We start from the raw sequence: 25,886 nt of genomic DNA on the forward strand, positions 1-25,886 counted from the left end.
TTGTGAACACTGGTATGTGGAAACTGTTCCAGCTGAAGCAAATGTTAGGAAAATTGAAAAAAAACCCAAAACTGGCTAAACAGACAAACATCATAAATTATATATGCTAAACTGCAAACTTAAGATTTATTTTAGTAAGAGTCAGCACTAGCCACTCTAACCATGACATAAAACTATCTGGAAACTACTATATGAGGAAATAAAATGCTCCTCTTACTGATTAACAGTCTCGTTTTTCTTGTGGAGCATTTTAGGAGGCTATTTGAAAAGGTTGCAAAGCTAAAATAATCCTCCAAGAATCATTAGAAAATGCAGGCTTTATGCAAAACTTACCAAACAAAATATCTCCCTTATGTGGCCAGCACACTGTGTAGGGAACAAATTTTTTAAATACATTTATTTCTATTTTTTTCTCCATTTTAACAAAGTACTTAACCCATCTGGCTCTTTTTTATTTTAATGCTCAAAAATTAGCGGTACTACTGGATATCCATTTATTTAATATGTCTCTTGTTAATTTTTGTGCATTAGTAAGAATTTGAGGTATGAAGACAAATGATATCAGGTCATCTATATGAATAAGGTCATGAGAACAGAAGATAATGTTTCAGATTTACCTTTGACTTTCAGCAGAGCTTTTGTTGAGTGGACTTGCTGTTAATTTCAAATTCTTCCAATGTGAGATTCAGATTCTTCTTTCATCAATTTTGAAAATTTATGGTAATATTTCTAGTTGTGCTGGGTTTAATCAAAGCAAATTTCATTGTTGTCACAAGCTGGAATGAGTCCTGTGATCCTAAACTACCCATAACCAGTCTTGGCAATGAATAACGTACAGAAAGATCACACTTTACATCACAAAGACCCTGAGAAATAACCAGACAATATTTGATTTTCTATTCTTGCACCAAGAAGGTTTTGATAATTTTAATGTTAAATGTCATTAAATCCCTAACAGCTTTGCTGCTGGAATACATAGCTGTATGCATACAAAGGCAGAATTTGTTCCTTTCTAACACACATCATGCTTCTATAAATTATTTTATTTATTTAAAGTGTCAGCATATACATAGAAATGAGAATACTTTCATTTCAAAATAGTCTATAATTTTCAACAGGAATTTATTTATGCTAACCTAAAACATTTCTGCTGCTTTCAATCAAATATGTTATACATAAATATTCGTATTTAATGGTGAAATTTGAGAACAGTAGGTTCATGTCTGGGGTATAACTGATTAGATGATTCTCATCTAAGAAAAATTATAGACCATTTCTTTAGGAATTGAACTAAGGATGTAGGAAACCAGTCACAGAACCATTAAAAAGGAAATTCGGGATAAAAATTATAAGATTATTATGAGTCTCATTAAGAAAAATTCCTCTGGTGCCACAGGTGTCTCCATGAACTATAAACATAAACAACTAATCTTGTATTTCTTGTGCAGCAAAAATTTCCCCTAGTCAATAACACTTTATGATTTCCCTCTTGTACATGATCAGAGTTGAAGATCATGTCTATCAACAATGCATGATTCTTACAAAAGTTATTCTCATAGTATTTGAAATTTGCTGTATGTATCCAGGATGAGTTTTAATTTTAGTAAATAATAAATGGCAAATGCAGAACTTAAGTGTAAATCTGTTATGTGACAACAGAAGTGTCAAAACATATTCAAAATTTTCACTGGAATGAGAATCTTAAGGTAAAGTAAACATAACTCTTGCTGAATTATTTCCAGCAAACTAAATGGCTGACAGGTAAAGAATTGTGGTTTGTTAACTAAATATACTTTAAATCTGGGAATGAAAAACCAAATCAGTGTCCTTCCACTTTCTTCTCCTCAATATGCTGGACAAATGATGCCTGCTTCCTGCACAGCAATATATTTACATATATTTTTTATGTAAATTGAAATACAGTGTCTGGGCACCTTTCCATGCACAACCTTCTCCACGGTATCAATAAGGCACAGTAGAAGAATCCCTTTCAAATTCCCATATTCCCAGGGAATCAGATCTTGTTCAACATATGGCTACACTTCACTGTGAACTGCCCTTTATGGTCATTCCAGGGTTAGGAGGAGTACATGGAGAGAAAGCAATACAAGGGGAGGAGAGCCACCCATTCCTGCTGAAAGCATCTCATGCCCACCCTGCCTTCCTAAGGACAGAGCCCTCACCTCCACCTCCCCTCACCAGAGCACCTGGCTCTGCCACCTGACATCTGAAATGCAAAAAACCATAACAAGACCACCAAAGGCCCCAAAACAGCATGTGGTTGGCTGAAGAATGAGGGTATCATTTAAAGTCCCTTTCACTTATATGGCCAGATGAATTACAGATTTGAACCAGGCTCAGGCAGATCCTGCTGAAAAGTCCTGACCATTGACCCAGGAGCCACTCAGGAGCTTGGGTAGTGCTGCGCTTTGTCTCTGCCTTTCTCCTTATTCTCACACATCTGTGTGGGGGAGGAAAAGGTTATGGGCTGGAAATAACAAGGGAAGAGATATGAACAGAGAGACAGTAAGGGACAAGAAAAGAGACCGGAGGCCAATGAAGGTAGATGAACGGGTTGCAGTGTCTTAAATTTTCAGTGCATATATTACTTCAGTGTACAAGTTTTTTCAGTGTACAAAATTCCTATTAATATCTTTCTGTCCTAGCTATTATTTCCTCTTTTGCATTTTCCTTTGAAGAATTTTTGCACAATATCAGTGTATGCCTGATGAGAAACTTATTCTGGGATTCAGCTCCAGATTCAGACAAATGTAGATGAGAACTATATGTGAAAGAGGTTTTTTGTCCAAGTTCCCACAGGGAAGGTGGAAAATTTAGTGTGTTTAGGCAAGTGAATAAAGCCTTACATATCCACAAGGAACTCGGATGGCAGCTTAGACAATTATCTCTTATCAAATCAAGTATTGTAATTCAAGCTGTAGCCCATCTTCTGGTAAAACACTGTATTGAGAATCAAGATATTTTTGTCACATGAAGATTGACCAGAATAAAAATAATATTAAAATAGTGCATTCACTCCCTTTTTGTACTATATTTTTCTGGAATAAAAAATGCCAAAAAATTTAGTGCTTGAATTGGACAATAACTGAAGATAATGTTAGAGTGGTTTGAAGACTAATTTATTTCAAAATTGATGTGGGTTTGAGTAATTTGCTTTTCAAATGAAATGTTAATTAACAATTTTAAATATTAACTTTTAATTAAATACACTATATTAATGCATAATTATTCTCATTTACTGTGGTTTTCATAGAAATACACACATTTATGTATAAATACAATTAAAATTTGCCAATATAAATTGATAGTTTTACCCTTTAACTCTCATGCATCAGGAAGTAGTAAAAGTCAAGTGTCTCATATCAATATTTCTTTTGTATATGTGCTACACTGCAACCTTTATTTAAGAGCTGCTAAAAATTAACTATATATGTATATGCATTAATTAAGGTAGAATATGCATTATTTAGCTTTATAATACAACAGCATAGAGTTGGTTCTGGTCAGCCAAAAAAGGGGACTTGAAGAAGCTAATTCTCCCCACCTCAGGATATCCCTTCAAAATGTCAGGACAATTCTTACCTTTCCACTGAACACAGAAGGAATACAAATGAACAGGTTCAATTACAGGAACAAACTCATGTGCAATGAGTCATATTTCAAGTCAGCTATTCTATTTCTAATTGTTGTCTTGCTGTTTATGAGGAAAATGCAGGAAGTTCTGGAGTAACACCACTGTAGGAAAAATCTGTAATTTCTCTGTGGTGAAGGGTTGCCTCAAAGGTGACCTAAAAAGCCACTAACAAGGCTAAACCCCTTTTAAAATATTATAATTCACACTTATGAGTTTAGGTGTGCAGACTTTTGTGCTGTGTCTGGCATATATACACCAAGCAGAACAGCCTGCAGACACTGTTCATTTTGGGAAATCATCTGATTTCCAATTACACTTCAAATTGCCAAGGCCCTGAGGGCACCCACTGGCCAAACTGTCCCTGAACAACCTTCCTGGAGCTCCCTTCCACTCGTGGCCCAGGATCCCATTTCACCCCTCTCCAGGGCTCTCCAGCCAGACATTCTCAATGTCAGAAAAACACATTGCAAATGAGGTAGCAGTGTATTTTAGCAAAGGGTGGATTTTTTAATAGTCATCAGCACTAAAAAAAGATATTTAATATTTTTTTTCTACACTGATAGTTCAGAAATTAGCTGCTTTTCTGAAAATATTGTTGAAATTTCTGCATGAGCAAAAAACTCAGAGATTTCAAAACCTGTAGTTCTACCCCCACCTCCAACAGTAATTATGACAAGGATTGGCTTACCAAGCTTTTCTTAATTACTTCAGTAAAGGTTATTTACCATATTTATTAATAGAATCCTATTCTCTATCTCAAAACTGGAAAAGTTGACCACTCATCTTGAAATTGTTTCTATCCCTTCCTATCAGAATAGACATAGAAATTAATATTTTTATGGCAGTTTATTCTGTGCGTGTAAAAGTGTCAATTATTTTTAACCTCTTAACTAAGAGAAGACACTTATCTGTCACTGAAATTTTGAGTTTGACATCAATTAAAGCTCTCCCATTAAAAAGGAGTTATTAGGGCAACATGAAGACTTACACAATCAGTCTGTCAAAATGATATTACTGCAAAACCTTAAAAAGAAAACCTTTCTTGTCAAACAGGCACAGTTTGTAGGTGGCAGGCTTTAACTTCAAAATTAAAGCCCAGAGATCCCAAAAGCCCTACTTTATTCCCATATATGTGATAAAGAAAAGCAATTTTTAAAAAATATTACATTTAAGTAACCAAATGTGACAGACTATGTATACAAGAGAATACTGCTGTGTTTCTCATCACACTGGCCACTAAGCCAAATAATCCATATGGTGATAGGTCTAAAAATGAGACATAATCTAAACTGCTTTTAGTCTCATGAATTTTGTTTATGAAAATATATAAAATATTATATTTTATTAATATGATAACATGTCCACATGCTGGCTGCAATAATCATGGAAATAGCACATGGAAATATCAATAGCAACAACAATCCAGAGTCTTCTAAATTTAAATAAAAGAAACCACTGATTACAGTGAGCTCTCACCAAAGCAGAAAAAGCAGCAGAAAAGACCTTTATTTGACTGTTCTCCCAGTCACTGCAAATAGCTTCTACTAGAAACAGTCCTCTCTGATATACCATATTTAAGAAATACAGAACAATTCCTTTGTTGGTTTTGTTTGTTGTTGTTGCTGCTGCTGTTTTTGTTTGGGTTTTTTTAATCTTACTGGGTTTTGGCCTTTGCTGGTTTGGAATGTTCTCAATTTTCCCGCTCCCTGATTTGATTATTCACAGCTACATTGCCCGCCTTCTTTCTTTTAACATTTCATTTATCACTATCATTAGAGACAAACCTCTGCTCTTGCTGAGAAAAGCACACTTTCCACCATGATAAAGCTCCTCGCTACACTAGGAGAAGCAAAAATGCAATTCGGTCTATTTCAAAGTGAATCCCCTTCAAGATGCATTAATTCTCAGCCACAGTAAAAAAAAAATCAGTAAACAAGGTTCCAATGAATAGCTGGGACAGCAATCAAATTTTCAAAGAGTCCAGCCTGTACTTCAGTAAGGCAAATTTTCACAGAAATTTAACAACCTAAGCAACAGTGCTTCAATACTGCTTCTGCATTTGGATTTCAAAAGGCAAGAATTTAGGCACAAGGCATCAATTTAGAGCCCTCCCAGAAGGGCTTGGAGGATTAAAACAAAAAACATTAAGATCAAGAGAAGCATGTGTAGGAAATATTGGAAAATAGGTGAAAAAATCTAAAGCGTGTAAAAGTCATTAAATACAAACCACTGTGAAACTGGTGTAAAGACAGAGCACTTCCAGAAAATCCTGTCCCATGCACAAGTCTATGCACAGAAAATTTGTAATATCTAGAAGGATTAATAATAACTCATCTTTTTCTTCTCTACAGGTGGGCTTTTTTTACTGGCTTAAATGACAGCCTGAAGGACAGCAAACGCAGCTCTCACACATTGCAACCCCACAGCTAAGCCAATATGATGAAGTACTTTGGGGCCAGATACCACTCAAGACCAAGAAGACACCAACAACTACATTGTTTAGTTGCCTGTGGGAATATCTTTTAACCCACAGGACAGTACTGCCCTATAAGGCCCTGACAAAGATAGAATTTTTTTTCCCCAGAAGTCATAGGAAGAGAAAAGGACTTTGTACATCACTGAAGTGTTGTGTCAAGCAGACGAAATGGATGAGTCCTAGAATAACAAATACCATGGAGGGAAAATTACTTGTATCTCAACTACAGGCAAACCAAGATTATCTCATACCCAAACGTGAGTTCCAGTGAAAAGGAAAGCCGGTCTGGACTAGTTGAACCACAGAAAGCAGTGGATGGAGCACAACAGCTGATGTAATTTCAGAAATAATTTGCACATTTTAGAAAACTATACTTATAGAAGCATGGACTTGTTTTTGTTTTTTTAATGTATCTGCTCCATTTCTTACTGTGTTTTACCTCTAGCTCAAAATGTGTCAGTAGCTTCCCATATTTGTGGCAAACATCTTCTTTCGATTAATATTTTCTAAAAAAATTAACTAAGATCAAGACTCTGCATTAGATTTTTTCCCTTTTGTATAACATGGAGATACACACAGCACAACAGTTGGGTGCCACATCTATCAAAAGCCCTTCCTTTTCCATGTGCTGGATATACTGAAATGGTAACAAGAAGAAACTCAACACAATTGTTAACTCAAAGACATGGTGGAAGAAATCAGTAAAAACTGTTTCAGTCCTACTTCTTTTCTTGCCAGAAAAATATCGCTAATCTTAGCTAGCAAAATGAGGTGGCAATATCAGCCAGCAGGATCATAAGAGTGGGGTCACTCCAGAGAGACTGTAGACACTCCTTTCTTCTCACAGAGACTTACTTATGGTTCAGGTAAGGCACCAGCAAACCTTTTATTTAAAGATCTGCAATGAAACGTGTGCTAGACCACAATGGAGCAGGGACATGGACACAATAGCTCCTGACACATGGCCCACATTCTCGTTAGCACCGCTGACATTGATGAATTATCTTGGAGAATAATGCACTGACCTCTTTTAACTGCTTTCTGATTTAATAGGCTCCATTAAAAAAAAAAATTAAATCACAATCATGACAAGCCTAACAGCATAATGGTACATATGACCTTCAGTTTGTGCCTTTTAGCATTTAACAAAAGCATATTTACCTCAATGCAAAAGCAAAAAAGGCTACAGATTAACTCCTGCCTTCTACTGTAGAAGTTTAATCAACTACAGAGTCTTCTCTTTTTCAGTCCAGAAGTCCCTAAAACTGGATAACACCTATTTTAATTATATCTTTTATCTAACCATGAAATTCTGTGCATTTAGATACAGAACCACTTGAACTAGTTTTAGAGGATTTGGTGGAAATTAAATGCAGTGAAATGAAAAATGAGGTAATTTACTTGCCTTTTAAAAGCTTGCTGGGAAGGTGAATATTCTCAGCTATGATTTCAGCCCATATTAGTAGTTGTAAAATATGAATCCTCATGGCCAGACATGTCAGGGTTTTTTTTATTTAAACTTCATCACCTCTCAGTGAAAAGTTGTTTTCTGCAGATTTTTCTAGTAATTAATTTTTCCCATTTTTACATGACTGCTACTTAAAGAGACACTGAAGAGGCACTACACTGCTCTTTGGGGCAGACATTCTGATTTTCAAATCCACCTTGCAGCATAGATCATATCTTCTATGAAATCCTGGCCCTTAGATATACTTCAAAAAATTTTTCACAAAAATATAATTCTATTCATTTTAAAAAAATTCTCATGTGACAGTTTGACAAAATCTATCTCACCCACCTATTTGTGGTAAAACTTCTTCTCTTTACACATTACTAGAAAAAGAAGAGCAAAAACACTTGAGCAGTCTAAACAAAAAAAACCTCTAGAATAAATAAATATTTCTTACTACAACATTCACTAACATAATGATCACCATAACCCTGCATCTTGAAAGAGAAATTTATTTCAGAAAACTTGTATATCCTCTTCACACGTTAAAGGTCAGCTATGGAAACTAGTCTAAAGAAATACAAGACATAAGTGGGTTTTTTTTTAAATGTTAGGCCAAGGCAAGAACGAACTTCTTCACAGATATGGTCTAAATCTCCATTTTAGAAAAAAAAATTTGTTTTATTCAGGACCATTCTAATAAAAAGCCAATAAATAAGATCTGTCATGTATGTTAAAACACAAATGCATAGCGCGAGCCAGCTGTGGGATAGCTACAGGAATCATTCTATCCTGATGCACATCTGGTTAGTTCATGCATCTCAATATTCACCTCTATGTGAAAAAATCATTATTTTTAACACAGTGGCAGTAGGCTAGATGGTCAAGACACATATGGGTGAAGAATGAGAAGCTGGGTGTTAAAGCAGTACAAAAAGCCTTGCTCCAAGAGCATGAGCAGTGTGAGCCTCTAAAGGTGCTTACCAAATACCAGCTTCAATCAGAAATAAGGCCTGGGTGCACCATGGCCTCTCTCATCCTTCCTTCTCTCTTTTTAACTCTGCTCCCTCCACCAGTTTCTGTGAGAAGGAAATGCAGATAGAAATGCCAGATTGGAAATATAGCACATACCAACCCATTTCTCAAACGGGGAGTCTCAGGTTCAAGGATCTAGGAGTGATGTGTTACCTCACCTCTGCACCATGCACCTTTAAGCCACTTCTAGTAAAGTCAAAGTGTTTCTGCAGAACCCAAAAAATTGCAATTTTATTCTTCTTTCTAGATTTGCAGCTGGCCTATCATCAAGCAGAAACAACCCAAATTTGATCACACTAATGTATTTTCTTTTCTATTTGCATGGAACCTGGTGATAGGCTCTGGCAACAGGAGTACCACAGAGTATTGGAGGAGATAAACAAGAAGAAAGAAGTTACTAACTCTTCTGGAACTTAAAGAAAGCCTTTACGCATTTATAAGTTGGTAATATTCACCAGAAGTTAGCTAAGCAAATGAATATATTTTTCTATTATTAAAAATGTGATAAAATTTCTTCCAAATATTTCAGATAAGTGATTTTTTAGAGGAGCCAAACTACACTGTTTTTATGACCTTGACTTTTCTACTTTCAGGAAAACAAAATTGCTAGTATTTCCAAGAAGGACTGCATGAAGACTGTCCCTTCATGTTTCCAGAATGCCTCAGCATAGCCCCATTTCTTTAATACAACTTGTCCCTTCCTGCTTTCTAGTTTCCACTTGCCATCAGTTCTGACCATGAAGTAAAATTAGAAAATCATGTTTGGAATAGAAAAGAATCTAAGAGAAGAATTCATCTTGCCGAACTTTACCTGTGTAGGAATTCTAGGCTCCCCCTGTACTCAATATCACTGTAAGTATGTACACAGAGAAAAATCCAACCAAGCTTTGTATTGTAAATACAACAGATGAAGTGGGGGAGAATTTTATGACTTTTCCTCTGCAAAGGAAGATATAATCCAAGATACCTTGAAATCCTTTACATAAAATAGTTTCTATAGGAGTAGCAGTGCACAACACAGCAGAATATCTGCTTCCTAACACAGCCAAAAACGTCTAGAAATCATTACTCTTAAAATTATTTTCATTCCAAGTGCTGTTGGGAAGTTATTAGGTATTGATTTAGTTGGTAGCCTGTACTTATAAAAGGTGACCAAGAATGGGTTATGGTCCATGTTAAGAAAATATAGATATATATTACATTTACCACTCTTCTTGTTGTTCACTGATTTGTTTTATAGTGTTAAATTGCTTTATACAGTTTGTGACTTATAAGATCCATGGTATACAATTTCTAACAGAATACTCTATAAATATGATCACTCTTATAACTTGTATTCCTAGTAGGAATACCTAGCATGACCATAAGTTCCCAAGAGTCCTAATTCTTCCATCCATATGGATGCAAATATGCTTTTCAGAATAAACCAGGACCAGTGTCCTGCATTTCAGCTTAACAAGAAAAATTAAATTCTCATCTGGTTTCAGTGTAATTCAAACCAGTTTTTCTTTCTATACTCTATTTTCATGCAGCTATTTATTTTCCTTACTTAATATACTGATATGTGCCAGTAGACTAAAAATATCTGCAAGGATTGAATGGATAATTTAATGCATATTATGTATATCATTACTCAGAAGGAAAAAGGTGTAGCAGAAAATACACCAGGAATGTGAGTAGTTGGCATCCATGGAACATTTAGGGAAGAGCTTTTAGAATTACATCCATTACTCATTTGTATGACAGACCAGTATTCTTTAGCACTTGTCCCTTAATATTCCTGAGCTTAACCTTTCAAATTTATGAATTTCCAAACACCTCAAAGATTCTAAGTTCCAAAGAACCACTGATTTGCAAAAAAAAACCAACAAACAAACAAACAAAAAACAAACAAAAAAACAACAAACCAAAACAAAAAAACAACAAAACAAACAAAAAACAAAAAAACACTAGACTTCTTCACAGATAACCACTGTCCCATTTAGGGCACATTTTCCCCCAATCTAAAACTCACACAAGCAAAGTTCAATAGACAGGTTTTGGAGAGTTAGTACATATGGCAAAGAAAATATTTTGGAATGCCAGGGGTGGCTTGGATTTTTCTCTTTGTTCTTTCATAGCCATTTATATTACAAGATAATGTGAATTTCATATCTAATATTTTGTATTCATTGCAATCTAGAAACAGTAGCTTTATGCTAGTGAAAGGGAAAGTTACTCTGAAATCCAAAAAGGCAATTCAGAAATTATATATGAGACATCCTAAATGGCATATAACACTTCAGAATTTAAAATAAAAATCATTTTTAGCATCAAAAAAGTTGATCTGGCTCTTAGATTGGTATGGTTTGTGTTTACTCTTCAACTTGCTGCCTTTTTTTCCTCTCTAAAAAATAGAATCTTCCTATCTGATAGTAATTCCACAGTCAAGTATCTTGATGATATGGGATTACATTTATTTTATTCACCTGAGGTACTAGCATTCATTCTTGACTGTTACTGACCTGACCCCAAAATATATGTCAATAAAATTTCAATTTAACTTCTTTGTGTGCTTAAAGGATACATGCATACACACACAAACTATAGAATTTATTATCACTTTTAAACCAATATGTAAATCTTCACTATGAAAGATTCAAAACTGAGGATTTATGAGCCAGTGTTCAATTAATAATGTTTTGATGAGAAGTTTTGTACAAATTGAACATTTTGTGGTTTTTTAATATATATACTTTAGACTATGTAATATTGTTGCATATGTCATATGCATATTATTTGTTTCCTTGCTCAAAACTTCACCTAATTAACTGATGTCAACATTTTGTAGTCAGATCTATTTCTTAAAAGTTATTTGAGGTATATTTAAGGTTTGGGTTTATTTTATTTTAAAAGAGATCAACACAGATGATCAAGTGAGAAAAGTTACACATGAAACTGAATCAAATTTGCTGTTTCAACACAAATAGATTCTTGCAAAGAGTTTTTTTCTTACATTGGCACCAATTTGATGACTAATAGTGGATATTACTATACCAAAACAGTTGTGCAAATCTATACTAGACTATAATCTCACATGAGTAGAAAAAGTAGATGGTAATTCCATTATCTTGTAGGACTTGGACAAAATGAAGCACTGGAAAAAACAGAACTTTTTAAACTTCTACAAAGACGTAAGCCAAATCCTGCCCAGGGGGAAGAAAAGCCCCTGCAACAACAACAACATTTGGGGACAGAGCAACCAGGGAGCAGCTCAGCAAGGAAGGCTCTGGAGTGGAGATCTTCATGTGAGCCCATGGGAAACCCAGAACCAAAGCAGCCAACAGCCTCCATGACTCTATAGAAAGGGGAAGATCTCTTCCAGCCTGAACCTTTCTATGTTTTTTTCTATGATCTCATGATTAAATAGTACTTCCATGACCTTACCCCATAATATTGAAGTGATGTGTCTGAAGGATCACTGCTTCCTATGGAGCCAAATGAAACACTGGATCATTGCAACTGTATTTTAAATGTTGAGGATGAAACACACACGTTTCACAGAATTTAAAGGCTGAAACCATACTAAAATTTTAATACCTGAATCACATAGCCTTATTTTATGATGAGTGAGACGACAAGTATTTAAATCCCATCTTTCCTTATTGGAAACTAAAAGCTAATCCAAAACACTTCACAGCAATAAGAGAAGAAGAAAAGTAATACTTGTATGTCCACAGGCCAAACAATTCAAAGTTATTAGTTCTATTCAGAAGACATAGGAACATTTTAAATGAAATGAAAACTTCACAGTAAATATAAATCATGATTCAAATTGCAAAAAGAAATGTCTTCTTACTTAAAGGCTCAAAATACTACTTTTCACCCTTTTTTCTAAAAATAAAAAAAAGTAAATCCATATTCATTCACATTTCCACTTTCACTCTTTGCAGAGTTTAAATAAAATCAAAAATTTAAATAAAATTTAAAAAAACAAATCACCCATAACTCAGGAAATATTCATAAAGTGGTGTGCACCACTGTTTCAGGAATACTTGCTTTCATGGGGTTTGATGCAAGCCATGAAAATACTTAAAATCAGCAGCATTTCTTTTATTCAACTGCCAAAAATATCAATATAATGTTTGAGAGCAGTCATTAGATCAACACTGACACTTTAAAATATCGCAATGATTGTTGTTGGATAGTTCAAAGAAAATGCATTGTTCTTAACAAAGCCAGTTTAGAACCTAATAATTTAAGATGAATACATGCTGAATTAACTTTCTACTGAGTTATCAGCTGAAAGTTGTATATAGTTTTGCTCTTTCTGTCATAACAGCAAATAGGACGTTAAAATCTAGATTACATTTGTTAAACTCATTTCCCTAAATCTGATAGAGATTTTCATATGCAATTGCATTTGAAATTTTACTAAAAAGCCCTTCTAATAGTTTTCTTACACATGACAAGAAATCAAGATAAATGTAAAAACAAGCTTTAGTAAAACTAAGAGATCCAGATTTTTTAAGGTTAGAAATTTCATGAAAGAAAGGTTCTAAAATCTCAAACTTGCCCACGTATTAATACATGTTTGTTGAGAGTGCTTTATTCAAGTGCTGCATTTGCACTTGAACAGAAGAACTCTGTTTTCATGTAAATTATCAACATTTAACCCATGACCACTCACTCCTCCTTATTGATCAGAAGAGTAGTGGGAAGTGAGCTTGAGATAATTGTTCCATTATAATCATTAAACCTTTTCTCTGCAGTTCATAGAATCCTCCTTATCTACTTTGAACCTCCCCAAATTCTATCTTCTGGAGCTGCACAATTGAGCAGAAAGTCCACAGGTGAATTGAGTTTGGGTATTTTGATACCACAGTGCTCAACCAAAGTCTCCATCACCAAAATTCATACCCAAAATGTAGGGTTGATTTTATTCTGATCAGAATCACCTTTAAAAGAGCAACAGCATATTTGTGGCATAGAGTGGTGTTAATAGCAAGAAAATATGAGAAAAAGACACTAAATTATCAGGAATTAAAAAGACTACAGCTGTCTAACACATAATCCAGTAGAGAAATTTATATGGCTTTACAGGGTTCTTTTAAAATAGTTACTTTCTGTAAGTTGTGTAAACAAGATATACAGGAGGTAGCAAAGAATATCACATTTGTCCTCCCACGTATGTGAATGACAGTTCTCACGGGAAGTACTGTTTCACAGTCTTTGCATCTGAGTGCTCTCAAAACAGATAAATAGGATATCCAACTGAAAATACTTTTGCTGTGAATACCTCACCAAAAAAATCCTATGATAAAACCAATTTTTTTCCTAAGTTATTATCAGAAAGCAATATTTTTGACACTTCCAAATTATCCTTATCCCCACAGAAAACAGAGAATATTAATTCAGCTCTGCAGATGGCATATGAAGGGACAGCAATGACAGAAAAATGCAAAATCTTAAAATATACACAATGCCTTCAAGATTTTATCCAGCTGACCTTACAACTGTAACTCTACATTAGACTCTTAGGCTCGTAACCTGCTCCTCTGGGCAAACTGATTTCCTCATGTATTAAATAATTTATCCCACATTCTTATCCCATTACATAGAGTTATCCAATCCATTCTTCCCATAACCAACACTGTAATACAGGCACAGTCAGCCAAAATTGCTTGAAATAAAATTGGAGTATTTCCCACAATATCCACTTTATATTTTTGTCAAATATGTTTATCATTTTTCTGTGATTCATTTTTTCTATTGACATCACACATCGTGGACACAGAGGAGTGATTGATATTGAATTACAATAGGATGAAGGAACATAAGTTACTTTATATTTGAAATTCTATATATCTTTATAAGGTTATAAATGCCAAACTTACAGAGAAAACTAAAGTCAAGTTGTAAATTGGATTAGCAAGTAAAAAAAAGTTATTAAAGTCCCTACAGCAATGAGAAACTCTTGTTATGGAGCTGGAATAAAATTTTTCACTGGTAACAAAAGGATTTCTCTGCTTCATTTTCATGTTCCACGGGGTGGTCTGACCTAGTAGAGTGCTATACTGCAACAAACAAACTCAGATATACACTAGTAAAAATTTAGAAAACTATAATGAAATGAAGCATCTAGATTAAAAGAGACATATGCAACGTTATTTATCTTACTCCTTGAGAAAAACAAAGCTGTTGATTGTTTTACAGTCTGAATTTATATAAAATCATTATGAAAACCTCTGTAATTAATCCAGGCAACAAGACTACAATGTCTTTATCTGACCATTTGCCAAGAGAACAGTACTCTCCTAGATTTGGGGTTTACCTTTATGTTAAGCTCTTATTTATGTGTAACATTTCTTTGATAACTAGACTAAAATCATAATGGGAATATTATCTTTCCCTGCCTTCTGCTTACTCATAAATGATGTCTCTGAGCAATTACCTTCATATTATTAACACATCTGATGTTTTCTACAGGGTCAAGACTATGAAAATAGTCGAACTTCTGTCTAGAGACATACTGATCATTTGTTTGCTCTGATGTTTGTTCTGATATTCACTCTTGACCACATACAGCAAATATCCCACTGCTCTCTATATCCTTTTCCAAGCCCCATGGACTCACAATTCTTTCTGTTTTTACCACTTAAATACTTGTCTTTGTGTCCACAGTGTAGGAAAAGTGTAAGAATTTGAGGAGAGAGCAGATATAATCACACTCATGTAAGTAACATGAAAACTGAGACTTGGACTTACACTGAGTATCAAGTTGAGCAGGAATTTGATATTGCCTAGGTTAAGAAAAGGCAAATAGCTCCACATTCTATATTAAATCTTATCTTTTTTAAATGTGAAAAAAGTAAGATGACTGTGGCTGGAATATCATGTTCAGCTCTGGCCTTCTAAATTACTAGAAGAAGGAAATATTAGGGTACATCTAACTTTTTTTTTCAGGAGGAAAGATAGAGCACATAAATAGAGGTTGATGAGGAAGTTTTCAAAGTGAAACAAGAGCATAATTTGGCTGTACTAATTCCAAAAATGCAAGAGCATGTTTAAGGAAATTATTATTCTGAGCTTATTCTTCTTACGACTTTCAATTTTGTTTTTCTCATAACGTTGCTTTCATTCCTTTTGAATTTGAGTTATCCCAAATGAATCATCCAGTGGCAGTCACTCATTATTTGCCTTCATGATTCTCAGGCTGGTTAAAAGCTGGATCTCTGAGTGGCAGGACTTGGAAGGCACTACTGGGACTCATAAGCCTGGGGAGCAGCATTAGTGACTGGTCTTCAGCAGAACATTGTGCAGCTGATCACACAGATAAGAACTTCTGCCTTTTCCACATCCTTTGTCAGCAGGTCCTTTCCCCATTCAATGAGGCCCATACGTCCCCTATTCTTCCTTTTTGCTGTATGTTTCTTTTTGTTTTTCTACCACCATGTCTAACAGATTCAAAGATACAAATATTTTCATGGTGATAAATTAAACTTATTACAATATTGTATATTGTAAATTGTGTATGACACTGTTTATTTCAGTGGAACATAATAAATAATAAAAAAAGCTCACAAGGTCTGGAAACAGCGAGTAGAATTCATGGCAACTAAATGACCCTCTCTCACGGGCAATCTTGCTTTTTCCCCTGTGAGCACTGTTCAGACAGAAATGATCTCTACATGTGTTGATGGGTAATGTCAGAGAAGGGATCAAGATCTGAATGCATTCTGAAATGGATAAGATATTTGGTGACACTTGCCAGCACATTCACCGCCAGGCATCCATGGATATGACCTGATATCTCTTCAACCAGCAGTGTATTCTGAACATCAGGCTGCTTTAAGGTGCTTCAACACAGAGAGGGAGCCCTATTCCTTTCTCTCTTCTTTCTCAGTATAATCTTTCTCAGCTAAATAAATGCCATCCTGCTGGAACCACTCTACAGGCACAGCACTTCCAGCACAAGTCTCTTGGATGGTGAGAATGGGACACCAGGCCTGTCTTCCCCTTACATCCATCTGTGGAGCACCAGGTCCTTGAGGCAGTAGGACTCTTGATCCAGGGAAAGAAGCAGTTAGTTGTTGTTCTGAGTTTTCCCCAGGAGGCTAGAGAGATTTCTGAAAGACTGTAGCATCATGGTGATGGTCATGCACCTCCCCAGCACAGGATTTCTTCTGAGGAAGGCACTCCAGAGAGAAGCACATCAAGCTGGTGAAAACTCAGCATTCCAGGCAAGTTATCACACCTGGCCACCTCTGACTCTGGCTGAGCAGCAGAATAGCATTGCAAATACACAATACACACAGAATAGCACTGCAAACACATCTGCTGGATTACCTCTGCTACTTTCTTAAAATGAGTAGATGAACTTTGAACCAGGCAAGTGCCACTGCACGAAGACACACAGAGGAAAGGTCATGAGCCCACACACCCTCTTACAGGGCAAGGAACCTGTTTCTTGCCTTTTTCTCTCCCTGCACAGAGAGTCATCATCGTGCCTCTCGCCATGGGGAACCACAGCTTACATAGAATCTCACCCTCTGTGAGGTGTACTCACCAGACATGCCTTTCAACCCTGTCTGGAATTCCTCTTACAGACCACTAGCCAAACCCTCCCCTGCCTCCCTTAAACACATTTGCATGATTTGGTTCAGCATTCAGCTAGGTAAGAAGTATACTGGAAATAGAGTACTCTGCTGTATGACTCTAGGTACCACTTGAGACAGACGTGGCATGGGTTTCCTGTACAGAGGCACCTGGGAAGGGCAGAACAAAACCAGCTCAGGCTGATATAAATACATCTTAACAAAAGTCAGTCAGCAGAGGGTCATCATCTCCCCACACAAGGTATCCATGATTTTTCTCTGGTGACTCACAGGGGTTTATAAAATGAGAGGGTAAAAATCTGTGTCTCTGCTGGGAGAAGCACTGCAGAGGACCCCTCAATGGGAATGTGAAATGCATTGAGTCATCCTGGGCAAACAGGGAAGAAATGCAGAAAATTCACTTTATACTTTGAGGCAACCTTAATAAATAAAAGTAAGCAAAATCAAAATCCTCAAAGGGATATTCAAAACACCTCTTGATGCCAGGAGAAGCCTTAAGACATGTGAATGTTTGACTGAAACAAATATTTTCCTAACACAAATTGTGAAGAAGCTCATGATTTGCCTGCTCAGTGATTAAAAGGCAACCAGAAAAAGTGGGCTTTTATGGTTTTTTTACTAATTAATATCCACTGCTATCTCCCAGAGACCACAATGGATTCTGTTCTCACATCATTGTTCAAGGTGGCTACAGTCTTTCCCAGAAATTGCTTCCACCAAAAGCACATGTATAGAAGGCAATTTCAGAGCATCTGCCTACTGTTGTCAGTCTTACCAAAGAATATGTTCCAGTAAACACTGCTGAAGAATTTGTTTTCTCAATCAGTCTCAAAGAAGTTTTAATGACATTTCATTAGAAAATCTACATAGAGGACACACTGTTAATGCTGCATACAAGTAAAATCTCCAAATGTCAAAGTTAAAACCTGTGAATAATGAACTGTGCAATCCACAAGCCCATTATTACTGCATTACCATTTTTTTGTGCAAGGGCTTGACTTCCAGGAAATCTGTTAGCTATTACTATGTACTACATAAGGCTGTTCTTCAGTCTCAAAGATCCTGACAACCAAGCCTTTGATCTGATAGGCATCTGCCTTTCTAAAACATATCATCAGAAGACTATGGGTGGAGAGCTGAATGATGCTATGAGTAGCACATCCTCACAGCTTGAATTTTAGCAACAGCACTTTGGACTACCTTTCTTTTTAGAGTTATCATTAACTTGGCTCCAGAAAATCCTCTGTGATTAATCATATAAACCACACGGGTTTGAGGACTTTGAGGTAAACAGTTTAGAAGAAAGCTGATAGAGATGAGAAACTATAATAAACAATGTAAAGAAATTAAAGAGAAAAAATATATCCATGTGAGATTAACAGTATCCTGTGCCCTAAATAAGGAAAGAAGTAGGGAATTATGTTTTAGATAAATCAACGACACTTTAAACTTGAACTTTTTGTTTCATCCTCAATTTGCTAATTTCCACTTACATCCTTGAACCACAGTCTCAAAAACTGAAAGTATTTTGAAAAATATTAAATTGTTGTATGCATAAAGTACACCTTGTCCCTTAAAAACATGCTGATGAATGACCTGCAAAGAAAACTCCGCTAGTAAAAACTCTGTTAATTATTAATTAAACAATTATTAAGCAGCAGCTTGAGTTATTACTGGCTGCTCATCACACTTTCATTCATAGTTGCTAAGTAGCTGATCAAAAGAATTAAGTAAATAGTTTATTATGGGATCATGAAGTAAAAATCAACTCAGTCTAAATTAGGACATTTCAGTTTCTCCTGATGATGGAACATCCATGAAAATGTGCAGACCAGAAACTAGGTTTAAACAGCATTTTACAATAAAGCAACGATTTTTAATTTCTACAAAACTGAAGACTGGGGGTGATCAAAGAAGGAATTTTGGAGGCTTTGTTTCTCCTGGAGTTCCACTGTGCTCCCACCAGCTTCATGAATTCTATCAACATTATAAAAAAATAAAGTGATCTGCCTTCCACCTGCATTTCAGCTGCCAAAACCAAATAAGGAACACAAGTCTATTTTTTATAGACCCTTTCACTAGATTTTTCTCCTTAGAAGATTCATTGTTTCCCTGGAGAGAAAAAAAACCCCATCAGATTTAATGTGAGAAGTTTAAAATTGTACCTGAAGAACTCCATGAAAGAGAAGCCATAACCATGCTGTTCAGCAATTCCAGCACAAACAACATTTGCAGATGCTCCAATCAATGTTCCATTACCTGCAGTTTAAAAAACAAAGACCAGTTTATAGTTTGGCTCTCTTTCTTACTCTTTCTCTGTTTATTCTGTATTAAAGTACTAAAATGAACTCATTACAAATGAAAAATCAATTTCTGTTGTATAGGCTTGGAAAGAAACATAGTCTACCGCCACATCCTAAAAATAGCTTCATGCTTTGAAATATAAGCCTGGTATTATTCTCTGGTTCTACTTAGGCCAGAAAATAAGAAAGGAACATAGCACCAATAAAAAAAAATAACACCAGAGATCTGCATTCAGATAAACTTGCTGATTTTTAATTTTACTTAACTAGAAGGTGCCATCAGATGAGGTGAAAAGATGAGATAATTTGAGGATGCTAAGAAACATGGATGCCTTTTTTCCCAATGCCAACTTGATATTGACAATGTAATGTTTTCTTTATTGATAAATTAATTAATTTGTAAGATGTTTGGGATTTTTTTAACAGAAATTTAAAACACAGTAAGTGTGACAATGGAGGGGAATGGATCTGTTTCACGTCTCTCTCCTAAGGCAAAAGGATCACAGACTTTGTTTACCTAATCACCATGGTTCTTCAATAAATAAGAAAACATAATTTCATTCAGTGAACTTCTCCAAATTAACTTATACAAGCCCCCACAGGAGAGGAACACAACAAAGAAAAATAATTTGCCACATTTATAATGCGCATCTATCATCACTTCTCTTATCCCAAGCCTTTTCCAGAAATTGATTTATTTCTTCATTTTCTCTAAACTTTTAACAATCTGGCAAAGTACAGAAATCAGGTATTCAGAGCTCAGAAAGACCGACCCATTTTCTACATCATATCCATGAGTCATACCTCAAACTTATACATGCTGCATACTTGAATTCCACAAAGCAGATGGCTTCTGCAAATGTTTCTGATCAAAGGCACGACTCAGGAAGTGACAGTGACTCCTACATGCTGCTCTTTAACTGAAGTTTTGAACAAAGGAGGTAACTATCTAAGAGAATTTTTATATATATATATACACTTTGGTAAGTCATCTCTTTTGCCATACATCACTACATTAACAATCAATTATTCTAAGCAGAAGCCTTCCTTTCCTCCCATTGTCATGCAGCTACTCTTCTTACTTTGGTTCTATTCAAAATTTTAGCTCCATGGAAACTCTTCTGGTCTGACTTTCATGGTCTGACTTTGAGAGAAACAGATCCTAATGTAATTTATACTCTGGTTAATTGTTTTAATTCAGTAAATATTTCGGGTCACCCAGAGATCAGTGTACCAAAAATTATTTTGGAATAAAGGCAGAAGAATTATTCCCCCAAAGTATTCATACATGGTACTGTTATGGCCTTCTGAACCTGAAAATGCACACAAAATGAGCAGATGTCTAAAACTATTCTTAAAAAATAATATAACATTCTTAAATTTTTTAAAAAAATGAAGTGCTACAAATCATTTGACTGGTCATTATAGTGACAGAGCAACAAATTTGAGGAAAAAACTAAACCCCAAAAGTCACTCAGAACATTTTAATTACTATTTTTAGTTGATTTCATGAAACTTAAAGCTTTTCACTAAAAAGCCTTGGTATGACAAAAATTTTTGTGAGTCCAAAGAAAACTCGTGATTCCTATTTATTCCAGGATGGTCAGTTATTATCAACACACATTAGGCAGCAAACTGAGATTTTCATCCCAGAGTAGAGATCTGAACAAAGGTATCTTTTGTCTCAGGTGAGTGACCTAAGCAACACCTATTAAGAACAATAGACTGTTTTAATTTTCTCATTAGCACCATCAAACAACTCTTGAGCAGATGCCACTATGGAATAAGGAAGACACAGGAATCTTGTGATGAGAAAAGCATTCCACTACCACTCCCTCTAGTCCCAAATAGATATTTTATTCTGTATATTTAATTCTTCCTCTATGTTTTGGTTTTGTTTTTTTTTTAATTCCCTTTCCTTCTGCCCTCCTAGGAGCTATGTTAGGTGACCTACTTGCTCTGCTTTTTAAGGCTTTGACATTGCAAAGGAGCTGGAGCTCAGTGCAGAGATTCTGCCTGTCTCTGAGGAGTTCTGCTGATGTTGGTGAAACTGCACATCAATACAAGAGTGTACCCTTATTGATCACAAAACTATTGTGATCATGCTTGTGAGAATTATTTATAACCTTGGCTTCTTATCATACACAGAAAATCACCCCCACCCCTGCTTTAGGTGTGGAGAAAAAAGAATTATTAACATTCATTAATGTTAATGAATCAGAAACCTTGAAAAAATAGTGTCTAGCACTGGTCATTAGGAACATCACAGCTCATTTCCCTTGCCCTCTCTCTCTTTGCCTCAAAGTATATCCTAATTACTGTAATGCATGTTTAAAAATACAAAACTGAACTTGGAACAACAGCTATCCTGGTAGATACTGCCATGAGAAAGCCTAGACACGAGGTGTGTGGCTTAATTTGAAAACAGAACAAATGAATACAGCTGATGTAATTAGAGAAGTCAGGAAGGAACACTTCAGGCATTTTAAGTTCCAAACTAATCACTAGTCTACAGCATCCAAACATTTCATAAGAGATTTCTTCTCTATGTGTAGCACAACCAGTCATCACTCTCAGAATAATGTTACTGCAGACAAAGAATATAGCTCTGGCTTCAAATTAAAGAAATGAGACTAAAACTGCACTTGTCCCATGGCTCTGACTAGATACAGTTGAGATCTCCAAACAGCACGAGCTCTTCTATACTGTATGGGCTATAGTAATGCCTTCACATAATGAAGTATTACGGAAAGAGTTTCTGCTTCAGCAGTGAATTGATTTCCCCAAGTAGATTTCACTTGAGAAGAAATTGTCACCTTAAATGTTATCTGTGAGAAGCAGCATTACTTTTTCATTTGTTTGGAGCGTGTCTGCAGTTTAATTAGGCACTGGCTCAGCAGGCTTCAAAGAACTGCACTCAAATTAACAACAGAGGCAAACTTTTGTTTCACATCCCAGGAACATCTGTCTCCATAGCACAAGTTTAACTCAGAAGTGAAACAGCAACACCGTGACCCTCTGAATCATGGAAAACTCAATACTTGGTAAATGTACACAGAAACATATACATTAAATTCATTCTGATTCATGCAAATTAAGTATAGACATTTTTTATGACTTCACCCAGTCTGGACTTCATCTTCACATCATCTGCAATTTTAAGAACAATTCAGCTTAAAAAGGCTCCTGCTTGCTTGTTTGTATGCTCAAAACAAAATAACACATGGGTCAACTCTATCAACACATTGCAATAACCAATCTGTTTTGAGGAGTCCTATTGTAACTTTGTTGATGACTCCTACTCACCTTTTATCAAAAGGCATGTGCTTACTCAGAAACTGGATTCACTACAATGAATTGATCTATTTCTAATGTCAATAGTATGTGATATCTGTGAAGTAATACATTTTTTTTTCTGAATATCTGTTCTTCTTTTATTCTTGACAGACTACATGCACTCTTGTCAATATTAACTATTTTTAATATTTCATAAGCATGAAATCGAGAGCCCTGTTCTTAAGGAAAAAAATAGCAATCCTAATTAGCTGCCTATGCTACACAGAAAAAAAAACAAACACAGAAGAATCCTCACAGATCATAATCCTTTTTCCATGTAGCTTCCCAAGCTTTGTACAATCATTTCAGAAACAAAGTAGGTCTTCTACTGCTTCTGTCTAGAAAAGGTGATATAAGAGCTTCTTACTGATATGTCTCAAGGAAAATATCTTTGAATAGCTTTAGGCAATGTGAAATCAACCCCAAGTGTAAGACAGTATTTTAGAGTTTTAGTTTAGAATAAATCTCTCGAGAAATACCCAAGCCCCACTCATTAAAATATGCCTTTTCACCCCCAGCTAACTTAGACCTACAAGCAGGAAGACACTGACAAGGTTTGGCAAGCCTGATTTGATATCTGCACTATCCACCAGCCCTCCTTCTTCCAGCCTTCTTGTTCCATTTGTAGCCACTTTTCCATAACCCAGAGTTCATCTATTGTCCTTCACTACATGGCTTCTTCAGAGACTGCCAAACCTGAACCCAGACCTTGCACACCACACACAATGCACCTCTTGTGGGCCCAGAGAGCCTTTTCCTCAGTCAACAGAGTCTGCCCAAGTCATTGTAACCTGCAATGCACTGAAAATCAATGCTGGGAGAACCGATTAGGCTTACTGAAAGAAGGAGTTGGGAAATCAGATTAGAATCACAGCAAGAAAAGGGAGAGAGTTTGAATCAATAATGTGCATCCTCTGACTTCAAGCCTCATCCTCAGCTATTGAATTTTACTTGTCAGCAGCACATCTATTATATCTAAATGCTGTTAGTCCTCAGGAGTCCCTTTAGTATTGCCCCCCCCAAGAGCAAGCCTAACCCTTTTGTTTGCTGAGTTAATATGTTTGCTTGGAGACTCACCTCAAAGTGCCTGGCAGGATTAATGTTTATCACTCAAAGCACTGAGAAATCAAAGGGAAGGGATTATCACTAATAAAGCTGTTTGGCCTAGCATGAGCAGCCATCATAACAGTAACTTCCTTGAATATAAAGGAGATAACTCCTTGGGTGACAACTGAGTGGATGGCTAACAGAAATGTTTGTTTTGCTGTGAGAGTTACAGACCATTTCCCTTCCATATGCCCTGATAGTGGAGAACAAGCTATGCCTGTGCTTAACCAAGAGGCCTTCTGCATTTTCTCTCTCCTGCATGTCTGGACAGGTAATGCAGACCTAAAAGATCACCTTAATTTCATGCCAACACAAGCTCTGACATCAGCTTTTCCCTAGCTTTTAACAAACATCTTTGACAGGCCCAGTTTTACACAGGACAGCTGTTCTGCTGTGTCCAGACAAGGATTCTCTTTCTGAAATAATGAGTTTTATGCAGTCATGAATAATTTTAGGGTGAGGATTTTCAGCCCTGCTATTTTGCTGTTATGACCCATTCCATTACAAAACTTACTGAAGGAAGCCAGCTCCTTGCTTCCAATGCATTTTTAAAAGAAAATCCTGTGCAGTCTCCCATATAATTTACATTGTAAAGTAAAGGTAGATTGATGTGCCTGGCTTCCTTTCCACAGCATATTATCTACTTAAAGCACAGGGTAAGAAAATGTAACAAATCTGTCTGCCAAAATGAACACTGACCAGTTCTGGTTTTGATTAGCCTTACAGAAGACAGCCTTCATAGCTTTCATAAATTTTCAGTTTCACACAAAAGTAATAGAGATTTGACTCATTAAAAACAACCTCCCACACACACACATTTATATTCATCTGTTCAATGTCCACAAGTCTTGAACATCTTCTAATAATGGGCAAGACTTGAATAACTTAATATTTTTTATGTGTAAAAATTAATAAGCCAGATGATCAAACTTTGTCATCAGTGAAGAAGAGAACCAAGGCCAATTGAACAGTAGCAGTCCCTAAAAGGAACATAAAGTCATAGGCATGCATGAATTCATTTAATATTGTTATTTGTGATAAAATGCAGTCTTATGATACCAATATTTTTTATTTTACTGATTTGGAAATATTTTGAATGGTCTATTTCTACATAAATGCATAAACACGGACATTATAGAGGAATAAATTAAAGAACTTGAATGAAAGTTTTAAGTTCAGTTATCAAAAAAAGTTCATTGAACTTCATTCAACCTGATGCTTTCAATCAGGTGAAATTTACCACTTTTTCTCACCACTACACCATCATCAGCAGGACAGTTGCATAAGAATTACAGTAGTGAATGCTCATTGTTTCCTTTTTGCTACGAGAGGAAAAGGTGAAGTTCAAATTTGTCATTCTCGTACCAGAAGTGTGAAATAAATAAGGTGAGTTGCTCAACATCCTGCACTTGTTTCTTTAGTGACCTAAAGAAATCCATAAACTTCTATGAAATCCAGACATCTGTAAAAAATACGTAAAACCTGAGGTGACCACTAAAGCCACTTTAGTAGGAGTCAATCTATCCTGTGCAAGTGTAAAAAATACTATTATTATGATGGATAGTGCCAGCAGTCTGGCACACCATTCCCCTATGCCCTGTGACATGTATCCAAGTAGCCTTCATTTAATGCTTTTAATACTGCACATATTTCATATTTTTAATACTGCACATATTTCATCTCTGATTTTTAGATTCAAAGATTAGAACTATGTCTCAGTTTCACAGCTTATCCACATGTCATGTTAATGGGGACCAAATATTGAATAACTCTTTCATATACAAGAACTTGGTATAAGAGTACGTTATTCAACTTTATCATAATATACTTTGAAGACAACTGTGCTAAATAGATTTATCAATATCTATATAAATCATATCTCGAGCATGACTATAACTTTCCTTAGTGTCATACAGAATGTCTGATT

At 35.7% G+C, this 25,886-nt stretch overlaps 1 protein-coding gene across 1 annotated transcript in view; it reads right to left on the reverse strand.

Moving 5' to 3' along the window:
• The window catches only part of OCA2 (OCA2 melanosomal transmembrane protein), a 155,478-nt gene that overhangs the window by 19,518 nt on the left and 110,074 nt on the right, over positions 1–25,886 (reverse strand). Inside the window, exon 23 of the mRNA XM_033513614.1 lies at positions 19,379–19,472. Coding sequence (XP_033369505.1) covers positions 19,379–19,472 — 94 coding nt within the window. The remainder of the gene's footprint in view (positions 1–19,378; positions 19,473–25,886) is intronic.

This window comes from Parus major, chromosome 1, assembly GCF_001522545.3.
Source record: "Parus major isolate Abel chromosome 1, Parus_major1.1, whole genome shotgun sequence".
NCBI classification, from domain to species: Eukaryota; Metazoa; Chordata; class Aves; order Passeriformes; family Paridae; genus Parus; species Parus major.